General features: G+C 38.5%; 1 protein-coding gene across 15 annotated transcripts in view; it reads left to right on the top strand.

The window, feature by feature from the left end:
• The window catches only part of FOXN3 (forkhead box N3), a 218,784-nt gene extending 207,149 nt beyond the window's left edge, over positions 1-11,635 (top strand). For 12 of the 15 annotated variants that reach the window (XM_074824908.1, XM_074824914.1, XM_074824910.1 and 9 more), the window contains 2 exons: positions 1,608-1,631; positions 4,255-11,635. In XM_074824908.1, the coding sequence (XP_074681009.1) occupies positions 1,608-1,631; positions 4,255-4,804 (574 nt within the window). In that variant the 3' untranslated portion in view covers positions 4,805-11,635. The remainder of the gene's footprint in view (positions 1-1,607; positions 1,632-4,254) is intronic. The other 3 variants (XM_074824915.1, XM_074824912.1, XM_074824911.1) reach the window with 1 other exon arrangement.
• Positions 11,636-12,250: the final 615 nt, after the last annotated feature.

Below are 12,250 nucleotides of genomic sequence, written 5' to 3'. Positions count from 1 at the left end.
GTAGTGTGACTGACTTGTTGTTGACTTCTAACTCAATAACCCCTGATAGAATCTCATCATACAGCAAGTGAGCATCACTTACTTTTCATACGCTGTTCATCCTCCTGTCTGCTGGTATGTAATGGTTTTAAGGGTCAGTTCAACTACCTATAGCTAAAAGTTCTCACTGTCCTGAATTTCCCTTTGAAATTATGTTATCTATACAGTAAAAAAGAGTCTTACCTTTTTTTAACAAACCTGGAACCTGTCAAAATCCACAAACCCAAGTTACCTGTGCTGCTTTCTTCGTATCTTTTCACTGGGTGTTTCCAATTACATACCAAAACTGTCACCTATGGGTATACAATATCTGTCATCCAGAAGGATCAGAGATAGATAAGGTGATATTTAAACTCCACATAGGTTTGCTTTGTTCATCAAAGGAATATACCTGTCTCTGGTGTGGAATACAGCATTTTTCAGCAAAACTTTTTGCCATTTTTCAAACAGAATGAGATTACCTATCTTTTTTTAAAGCTAGTAGAGAAATTTAAGGGAGATATATCTACCCTTAGTAAAATGACTGAGACTTACTTTCGTCTTACCCTGAGGAAGACCCCTTTGAAAGGGAAAGGCACTAACACTTGTGCAAAAAACGTTATTTCCTTACCAGCTTAATCCAGCTGCTGGGAGTCCCATCTGGCTCCTGATGACATTAGTAGCAGAACTCATATCCATGGAGTCAGGCTTTCAAAAGTCCAGACTTACCTCTGCAATGCTTGAGGGTTGTGTCATTGTGCTACAGCCAAATTGAAGTATTTTGAGAAGAACCTGTGCGTGGTACTTTTATCTGTATAACTATGGTTAAGATCCCTCAAGCAAATAAAACAGTCCATGTCAGTAGGATGAAAAGCTCTAGAGACTGTCCCATGGACTTTACTGAAAGGGCAAGCCACTGGTTTAAAACATGAAAATACTTCAGTTTCTGGAAATTTTGAAATAACGTTTTGAACAAAGAAATGGGGAAAAAATAAGGTATTACTTGAAATAAATTTCCCCTCACTGTTACAGTAAGCACAGTATTCTTAAATACCTTTTCTTCCCCTCTGTAATTTAAAAATAACCCAAACATCAGAGCAAGCACTTGTTTTAAAAATCTATTATTGTTTCAGTAACAAACTTAGATTTACAACCAGAACTATGAGCAAAAATAGATCAGCTGGCCAAAATCTGTCCCCTGAAACCCAGGGGAGTTCTGTCCGCTGATGATCTAGATTGAACTAAGTAGATCAGAGATTCATTTCTTAGTGAGTGTGTGACTGTATAAGAGCGATATAAAGCTTCAGAATATCTTAGAAGCATGTACAGACTATGAATGGTTTAGATATTAGTTTATTCAACTCTTACTAAGTTACTAATTTACTAGTTGTAAGTAATTCTTCACATCTTACGTTTGAGCTGTTGCATATCAAGATATAAATCAGATTAATTTACTTTCAGGGTGTGTGACTTTTGATCTTGTGAGTATCCTAAAACACTCTGCCTGTATAACTCCTTCTTTCTGCAAATATCCTTTGCTAATTCTCTCCTTGACCTGCTTTCTCTTCCTTTTTTATTTCCCCAAGCAGAACTGGTTGGAAATCTTTCAAAATGTAAGTGAAAACCAAAGATTTTTCTGAGATGCAAATGCTATCCATTTCCTGACCAGTTCCACCATAGATGCCTTTCTTCTGAAGTATATTGGTATTTCCTTTCCTCCCATTTTTTTTTTAACTGATTTATTTTTTGCACCTTTCTGTGGACTTGTTTTTCTTTGTCATCATCCTATTTGCAGTCACTCCCTGTGGGATGCTAACCCATAGTAGTACACCTTCCCCTAGGACATTGCTTCTGTAATCCCAGGCCTTCCATTCTATTTTTATGCTTTTTTGAAAGGATTGAGATCTGGAGTAAGTCCCATGGGCAGAGCTTTTGAATCCAAATTATAGCCCCTTTATGTAAAAGCAAACACCAGAGACTCAAGAGCGGGGCAAATCAGGGATGTCTTTTTGGCACATGGTTGCTCTGTTCCATGGAACTGTAGCTTTCCTTTTATTGATAGTCTCTCAGTACAAACTAACAAATAGGAGTAGATCTAATAACATAAAAATGGGCATCTTGATTTAAATCCCATCTGTTAGAAGCCTTGTTCACTAATAACCTAGTCAGTAGGAATCCCATTGGAGTTCCCACCTATTCTTTCCTGTGTTTGTTTCCTTGGAGCGAGAATTTATTGCTATTTTTTAATGGAAAATTAGTAGCATGTGATTTTTATTGAGCCACATTGCTCTGACTATTAGCTGCCTAGTAAAATCAAGTAACTTTAATTTTATGCTAATTTATGATAATTTTTAACATCTTTAAATGTAAATTTACCCTAAAAATGAAGAATCTGTCACTTAAAATGCATCACATACTTCCTTGTAATGACTGATCTTAAGGAATTGGTTATAAATTCACCTTACAACTAGTTTAGTATGGATGATTTCTTCTTTTAAGCATTTGGCATCCTCTAATGACAACCCCTGCAGTGGCAAACCATCACAGAGTAAATGCAGCTGGCTTGCTGCACAATCATGAATGACATTGCATATAGTTATTAATAATTGAAGGAGCTTTGTGTATTCCTTCTGGGTTCTGTATATAATTTATGGATCATAAAGCTAGTCGAAAATCTTGGGGAAAATAATTTTGTTGAGCAAAAGAGGTTGGCAAGAGGCTTTCTTTGCTAATAACTGGGCCTTCTATTACATACATTTCTTTGAAAATACTGTAAATAAGAACATTTGGAATGACTGATAATTTGCTACCTTCTAGCATTGTCCTGCTACTGGTTCACAAAAGCCTGCTTCTTGTTTCAGCAAGCTCTACAGACAAGAGCACTTAGATGAATAGGAGCTGTGGAATTATGTATCACTCTTAAATTTTCCACCTTTCAGCCTTACCTTTCAGAAATGGACAATACTTTGCTGTTTCTTCTATAAAGAAGCCAGATGTGAGGTCCATTCCTTGAAATCTAAAGCACTTCCCATTTTTTAAGTAGAAAAGCAGTAATGCTCTGGACTTGCCACTGTGCCATTCCTCTTAAGAAATACCTATGTTCAGTGTGTGCGTTGAACAAAAGGTTTTAATCCAGCACTGCTGTGAGTGTGCAAAAGCACTCTAGTGATAGCATGAAGATGGCAAGAGTAGATTTTAAAGCAGTTTATCATACGATACTTTAAACGGTCTTGCTTGGTTGGGTTTTTTTTCACTGGTAGAGCAGTTCAAGGCTGGTGAATTGGCGGGTGGCAATGATGATGCCTTTACTCAATGATGAGCATCCTCCTTTTCAGCAGGAATTAAGCACTGTACAGGATCAGTCCCTTCTCTAACAGACTTGCAAGCATTGTAGTCTGTATTGTAGTCAGTGGCAATGTTCTAATACGTTGCAGTGCAGAAAGGAACACTGTTATTTTTTAAATATATCGTGCTGCAGTAGTTCCCACAGCACCAAATGCCATGAAACCAAAGGGGAAAATCACAACTTCTAGAGCAAAACCAGATTTTTTTTTTTTCCTACTGATTGTTTATAAACACATTGTAATATTTTGTTGGCAGCTAGTGGCTTAAGCTTCTATTGCTTTTAAGATTATTCATAAACAGATCACAATCAGAAATGTGACTGGACCTGGGTTTTATACTTAGTTGCTGCTTCTGTCAGAAGTTCTAAATGGAAGCTGTGCTACTTCCAGGTGAAACATCTCCTACCCTTGGAATGCTAGACCTGGAAAAGAGTCTTTGAGAGGAGGCAAAGAAGTACTCCAGAAAGCTAGTGTCTCTTCCCCACATTTTTGGTAGTATGATTTTCTGTGGAAAAGGAGAGAGGATATTTATGCAACTCATCAGAGTTTATTTACTATCCAGTAGATAAAATAATGGGGGTTTTTTTCTTTTTAATTTTTTTAGAAGTGTAAACTATTAGTTGAAACGTAAATCGGGAGTGTTCAGACATCATTTATTTGTAACCATCCCCTACTTGGTCCTGCCTCTTGTGCTGTCATGTGTCTTTTGGCTTGTTTCATGTGTTGAATCCAATCCACAAGCAATTTGAGTCAGGCTTTGAAGCCAGCTTGCATGGACATCACTTCGATAGTCGTAATTTTGGATTATCTGTCAGTTGGCTTTATCATCTTTTGCACTGAAGCAGGATCACATCTCTGTGGCTTCTAAGACTGCTTTGATTTGTTTTTACAGGAATGGAATAACAAACTGCCGGATGCGGACAGAAAGCGAACAGTCCTGTGGCTCTCCAGTTGTTAGCGGTGACCCAAAGGAGGATCACAACTACAGCAGTGCCAAATCTTCCAACCACAGGAGCACATCACCTGCTAGTGACTCCATTTCCTCTTCCTCTGCTGACGACCAGTATGAATTTGCAACTAAAGGTAGCCAAGACAGCAGTGAAGGAAGTGAAGTTAGCTTCCAGAGCCATGAGAGCCATAGTGAAACAGAAGAGGAGGACAAAAAGCAAAATCGGAAGGAGACCAAGGATTCTTTAGCTGACAGTGGGTATGCATCCCAGCACAAGAAAAGGCAACATTTAATGAAGGCGAAAAAAGTACCAAGTGACACACTGCCTCTTAAAAAGAGACGTACAGAAAAGCCCCCTGAGAGTGACGATGAGGAGATGAAAGAAGCAGCAGGATCGCTCCTGCATTTAGCAGGAATTCGATCCTGTTTGAACAACATCACCAATCGGACGGCAAAGGGGCAGAAAGAGCAAAAGGAAACCACAAAAAATTAGAACAAATCAATGATTTGTTTGAACTTACAAAGTTTTGTTTCAGCACGTCAGGTGAATTCTAATGATTTGTGGCAATATCAGCAATTTTTTCCTTTTTTGTTTTTCTTTCTATTTGTTTTTCGTTTGTTTCTTTCTTTTTTTTTTATTTTTTTGGACCCTTAAGATTTTTATTTTTAAAGGAGATTGAAGCCATAGAACTCATACTGACACTCAGCTAATTTACAAAAGCTTTTCATTACCTGAAGACAAAAAGTTAACAAAAAAAAAAAAGCCAAAATCGCCATTGCTTTCTCCAGCTTGTCAAAAATGCATGGTTGAATACGCAGTGACATCAACATTAATGTGATGGGAGTAAAATTGGGCTCTTGGAAATCCCTCTTATACTAGAAGAGCTGTGCATAATTTAGTAATCATTCAGGCCTGGCCCTTAAGAATTTTTTTTAATGGCCTTACGATTGGGTTAGAAGTGAATGTGAATAAAGAGATTTGGGGGAAGGAGGAGGCGCGTACTTCTCAACACCAAACCAAGAACCATCTAGTGGCACTTGGATACGTTGTGCCATAGAAGTCTTTGGACAGCCACTGGTGGCAGCTGCGCAAACCGTAATGCACTTTTAGTGCTTCACGTACTATATGTGGCTCATAATGTGAAGATTGATAACTTTAAGTTTGGGGAAATTTGAACTATGTATGCAATGGGTTTCAGTGAAATAACGAGAAGAAATGGGAGGGGGGAGGTCACTGTTAGTAGCATCGTTAATCATTGAATTCTGTCTTCTATATTAAATTAAAAGAATGTTCAAAAAGCCATAAGCCCGAAGATTGGCACTGCGTGCAAAAAATAATAGTAATAGGGAAAAACACACTATGTCTTCTAAACTGCCTGAGTGAAAAGCAATCAAGTCTAAGAATATCACAGTAGATATTAAGGAAGGAAATACATCAGAATCTTTTTCTGTGGATCAAATCCTTGATCTAACTGGGGAAACAAAGCTACAAAACCTGCCATTAGTAGTATTCTGTATTTAAAAATAAAAGGAAAGGATATTGGTGAACAGTAAAATTCAGAAGTTCAGTAACAGATCTCCTACACTGCCCTCAGAAATGAGTGTGCAGTTACTGTCAGTCAGGATTCATCTGTGCAGAAATGACAACAGATTTCCAGATTCAACCAGCGTAGCCAGCAGAAGAAATTTGATCCACATTGCATGGATTCCTTTTGGGAGGGGGGGGGAATACAAAAAGCAAACAATTTTTTTTATTCAAAGATGACAAAGTTCTTGTAAGGTAAATAATGTATTTAGCATGAAGCATGAATTATTTTCATATAAATATAGAAAATAGAGAAAAAGGCTATGCCTCTAATTTTTAAGCCCTTAGGCTTAGAGTTTGTTTTTTTGGGTTTTATTTTTTTGTTTGTTTTGTTTTGTTTTTGTTTTGGTTCTTTTTTTGTTGTTGTTGGGGTTTTTTTGAAGCAGGTGTTTAAGGTTTAACCTTCTTCAGGGACAAACACTGACTGTTGGGGAACTTACTCTGCAATATTAAAAAATAAAATCTTCATGCTCTGGTAGGGCTTGGATGGTTGAATTATACTGCCTTGTCTGCACATTCAGCCCCCCTCTCCCTACTTCTGTTTAAAAAAAGAAAAAAAAAAAAAAAAAGAAAAAAAAGTAAAAGTGTGTCCTTTCTTCGTCTGTACATGTGTAACATGACGCAATAATCTGAGGGCAAATTTAGTAGTGAGTGTGTATGACAGAATCAAGAGAATAATGGGAGGTTAATTGAGGAAAACTCTCTGATTTGATTCAGGAATAAGTAGACAAGAAAATAGCTTTGCTAATTTGCCATGAGAAAATTAAGTTAGTAAAGAGCCTTACTGAGGTGTCCAGAGAAAAAACAGTGTTACAGAGAGTGTGATTCAGGTATACTGCTACTCTCCTGGTAATGACAACTATTAGATTGGAGATCCCTACAGCAGAGGGAAGCTGTGAAATAAATAAGTCTCTCTCACCTGGATTCATGAATTTGGCATGAAAAATTCTACACTTAGAATATACTAGAGGCAAGAAGAAAACCCAGGAACCAACCACTTAACAAAATGGTCTGTTTCTTAAAAAGAATATAGGTTATATTTATCCCTAACAACTGTCTCAGGCAGAAGTTTCACCAGATGGATCTAGTTTATGAAGAGTGAGTTAGAGAAGGGTTTGACTTCCCACTCAGTGGAGTGAACTAAAAATTGCATTTGGAGATGCGCGTGATGTGTGTTCATTTCGGAAGTGGAAGGACTGAAGGGCAGGCTGGTCTGGACCTGTTTCTGTGCTCCGCAAGCATTTTGTCCTGTAAAGACAGGGCTGCGCTGGGGGCAGCATAGCAAAATGGCGCCTCTCCTCCCATCTCACCCACCTCTCCTCCCATCTCACCCAGCATGTCCTGGGATCCAGGAGCTGCCTGAGAGCTGCTGGAGCCCAGCACAACTGCCAGCGGTGCAGATAAGGAGGGAGAGAGCCAAGGGTGATGCAAGGAACAGCTCTGTGTTCCCCTCAGTTTGCTGGGGCCGATGCGTGCAGGGTTGATTCCCAGATAAGTTGGGAGTACATGGATACTAACTTTTGTTGGCTGCCTGCAGCCCTTAAGATAAAGTTGGGGAAGCCAGGAATGACCAGTCCCTTCGCTGGGTAGCACAGAGATGAACGAGCCATAGCTTTTCTCTTGTGTGACTGGACTGGGGTAATTGGCTTCATCCCAGATCCATGCTCCCTACAGCCAGAGTCGGCAGGCAGTGAACCGTGCAACCCTTGCACAAGAAAACTTGGTACTTCATCTTTTTACGGACTTTGGGGAGAGTCATTTAAAACATAAAATACTACAGTATCAATTTACCACCACCTTTGCTCATTAATGCGTAGTTGTACCAACTCGGGAGTGGTTTAATATTTATCAAAAAGCAACGTTGAAAAGTCAAATTTAGTGGCAGAAAATACACTCAAACCATGGCTCAGCCATCTCTGTCCTCCAGAGAAAGTGATGTGGTTGTGTGCCAGTGGCCAGATTCTGTCCACAGTCACGACACTAATTCCAGAGCAGCTTCACTGGTTGCAGTGTGTCAGTGCAAATGAGATCAGTTTCTGCTGAACAAGTACCATTCATTAATGTGGACTCTTGGTGGCTAAATATATAATTACCACTAGTATTACCTTAGAAAACAGTCATTTTGCATAAATATCTAATTAGGCAGGTTATCTTTATATTTTTATATATATATATATAAATATAATCTATCTAAGACTTCAAGAACTCCTTTATATACTTGCTGGTAAACCTAAAATGTTGGCAAGCATCTATTTTCATGTACAATTTGTTGCTCCTAGTCTGATCTGCTAAGGAGGTATTATTCAGTAGGAGTTTACAAAGTTATGTTCAGGAACCAGCAGTTTGGCTGACGGCTAATGCTATCAAGAGATCATTTCTGGAGTTTAAAAACAACTTGTCCTTATTGACCCTTACTCTTGACTATTGATGAGAAGAAGTACAAAAATATTTAGGAGCCACCTTTTAAACCATTTTTGTGCCTGGCTGACAATGGCAACTTTGTCAGAACTGGTTCTATTCCATCAGAGTTTTTAATAAGAATTGAGACCAACTTGTTTTCCAATCCAGTTATCTCTGCTTTGACTGAATCATGTCAAAACAGAGTGGTAATTGCACTGTATTACGAACTCTCTCACTTGCCAGACATGAAGTGGTTTGGTTTTGCTTGTTTGCTTTCCTTACTAAGCCATTTTGGGGTGAGAAGTCATCAAATCTCTAACTTTCCATTTTCCTCACTCTATCAGTATTGCCAAATTAGCCTTTCTCCAAGACAGGTGCGGGCTAGGGGAATCCCAGTAGGTCAGCAAGCATTCAGTGGCGAGTTTCACATAGGTGTGAATTGTGAGGGTCACTGGACTTCACGGCGGGTTCCTTTGGACTATGCCTTTTGCAGCAAGAAGCTCTTGCAGGTCAGAGCTATTGCCACAAGCAGATTCCACCAGCGTCTGCAGGGAGGTGAAATCTGCCGGTCATGCTTGTGTTCTGCAAGCCATTGGATGTCCTACTGCATTTTGATGCAGATTTTGCCTGCATTTAAAAATTCAAGCACAGGTCTTGAACGGCTTTAATGTATAACCCCTTAGCTGTTTCTGAAAGCAGTCTGATTCTGATCTCCCGGCAAAACCAGCAGTAGTTCTACCAAGATCACAGGGTTTTACAGCTGAAAAGCCTGGTGTAGGAGTGAGGAGGTGTGCCATGTGGGCCTAGAGAACTGTCCTGTGACTGTGTTCTCTTCTCTCTGGCAATTCAGTTGAGGACCATGTTCTGGCTCCTCTCTTACCTTAAGGGGAGAAGGGAATCCCAGGGGAGGTGCATCGGCTCCCAGTGTTCGACCGAATTACTGTCTACCTTTGGAAGAGATACAGAGAAACTGAGGGCTGCATTCTTCACTGGAGTGAGGTAGAGTTACATCAACATACTTTAGCAGAGAATAAAATCCTAAATTGTACCAGATGGCAGCAGGGATAAAATGACCAAAATAGCACTTTGTCCCGGTTTCTCGGTAGCTTTCACTGAGATTTTGGCTCCCAAATCATCTAAAGTTGTAGAAAGGAGCAATCTGAGATTTTCTAGAACCTGAAGGTGTCTGAGCTGCTTTGCAGTCAGTGGAACTATAGACACCCACGTGCTCCTGGAAATCTACCATTTCACTATTACCATTTTTCCTCAAATCTGGCCCTAGGCATTTTTTAAAACATTACTCTCCTGTGCTCCAGGATCCAAATAAAACTATTGAAGGAATGCATTTCCAATTGCAGATGTAATGCAATTTACTTCACTTCATGGAGAATGCAAACCCAGCTCCTTCGGGTATGTCACCACTGCCTGAATAGCTCATTGGCATATTTTACAGGAAATATTTTGAAACATTTTCTTGACTTTGCCACCAAAAGAGCATTTGAACCATACGTCCTCCTGATTGTAACAGAATATCAGTGTTGACCGTCTGACCAGTTAAGTTTTAGTAGTGTTCTTCACAGCCCTCCAGTAATATATCAAACACTGTTATGCACATAATGCAGCACTGTGATCTAATTTAAATAATACTTTTTTATTATTTATACTACTCTATGTAATATACATCAACACTTTGCTATATAACCTAAGTGATAACCCTCTTCTTAGTTATCTGCCAAACTTTGAATTTCTGTTTGGTTTATATTGCAGTTAGCACAGTTACCAAGTTGTAATGACGTCTCTTCCTTTGAAATGGGATGTGTAAGTCAAACTATACATTTTGTGTGTTTCTGTTTTGAGCTGGAGTTTATAAGGATTTACACACAACATTCAGTGTTCTGTATAAATCTGCATACATTTGTGAATTCATCTGTTAATCCCCTTTTATTTAGAAAGTATTAATTGATGGTGGTTTATTAGGGGTTTTTATTTTTGCATTTTTATTTTTAGTACTGGTTATTCTTGAACTAAGCAGAGACTTGTCAGCTGGGTTGCTTTATCTTTGATCTTGTACACAACCTTATAATTCTTCCACAGTTCAGCAAACAAGTACTAGCTTCACTGACCAAAAAAAAAAGTCTCAAACTAATGTGTCTATGGTGCTGTATTTTGCTGGTGTACATTTAAAACCAGAAATGATTTAAAGGTCACTTTTGAGTTGTTCTAATAAGTAGCCTTTCCTGGTTTGGGGAGTTTGGATTTTGTTTTGTTTTAGCATTGAAACAAGGTATATTTATCTGAAGCTATATAATGGTTTTTCTACTGTATCACATTTCCTTTTGCAAAGAGGGGGAAATTGACCTGATGTAACATCTTTTCACAGTCAATGGAAGGGGGTTTTGTTTCACTTTTTTATTTTCAGTGGATTTTGTTGGGCTTTGGATCAGGCCAGCAGTTATGAGAGCTCATCATCTGAGGGTTTAAGGGATAAATGACAACTTGTGCTGGCCCTCAGTGCTAGAAGGGATTTTACTGGATGCTAAAATTACGTGCTGGATTCTGGGATGGCTGATCACCTAGAATGGGAATCTTTTTCATTTGTTTACTCTGGCCTGAAATCCCAAGACTTTCTTTTTTCATTCAGATGACATTGAACTTGAGTACATTTTTAAGTTACTAGAGCATTGTACTAGTGTATGAGTATGTGTGTGGGACAACAATTGAAAGTCATACCTGTATTTGATAACCAGTTCCATGCCTGCATCATTCACACTCACTACTTAAAACTGCCATAATGTATAATGTTGGGGGGAATGATTTGTGTGTGTATGAAAAGCATTATGGACTTGTACTTTTTTTTATACTCTGATCTGTAATTTCTGAAATATTTTGTTTTACAGAAAAAAGTGATAAAGCAATCAAAAGACCAAGAGGTTTAGTATCAATGCTTAAGGGTCACAGGACCTTAACTGGCCAATAAGTTAATTTAGTACAGTGATAAGCCAATTTTTTTCCTGTACTTGGCATCTGAAACTGCCAATTTCATCAATATTAAAATACGAACTGTGATGGGGAATGAACAGTGATGTTAAGTTGTATTTGTGTTTACCTAAATGAGCAGTCCGAAGGCAAGTGCAATCAGCTGATCTTTAGGAAATATAAAAATGTTGATTTAGAGGCATACTTGCATTTTACATTTTCTTGATGTGTAATCATATTGCCAAAGACAAACTATTTCATCAATTATTATTGTAAATAACACTTTCCCAAAACCTACCATAAAGTTTCTGTGATGTATTGTCTTCCAGTTGCAATAAAAATTACTGAGTTGCATCAATTGAACAGTTGTAGTTGTGTGAATATTGGCTTCAGAATATGCCCAGATGTTAAGGAGGAACAACGGTGATTTTTTTACAAATTCCATCATTATTAAATAGTTCTAGCCTTCATGGGATGTTACCTGTATTTTCACTGAAGTAGGTACCGGCTCCTGTTAATTTGCTATCATGTGCAAATAGCTAGACATACTAAATTGGTGTTAAGTTAGGGCCTGATCTTCCTTTCTCATCAGTTTTGTAGTCTGGAAACAAAGCTGCTTTCACTGGGAATTGTATCTTCTTTTAAAAATTAGCAACAATCAAAAGAGATTCAGTAATAAGACATGTCTAACAGTATATATATAACATCCTGAAAAACATTGCTTTCTAATCTTTTCATCAACCCTCCCCAAGCTTTATTCTGGTTTCTGTAGCACCAGGACTCCTTAATTCTTTTGCCATGTTACTCCTTTACCTTGCAGCATGAAAGGACTGTTTGCAGGAGGAAATCCTGTAGAGCCAAGAGCTTCAAAGCTAGTTGCCTCAACTGACTCAATTGGTAACCACCTAGGAGGTATCCTGCTCTTCAAATACTTGGAGCCTCCCCTGGTCACCTTGGGCTGCTGCAGGAATCAGTAAC

This window comes from Strix aluco, chromosome 4, assembly GCF_031877795.1.
Source record: "Strix aluco isolate bStrAlu1 chromosome 4, bStrAlu1.hap1, whole genome shotgun sequence".
Lineage (NCBI taxonomy): Eukaryota > Metazoa > Chordata > Aves > Strigiformes > Strigidae > Strix > Strix aluco.
The sequence above is the reverse complement of the archived record's forward strand: the minus strand, read 5'-3'. Positions and strand labels throughout refer to the sequence as shown.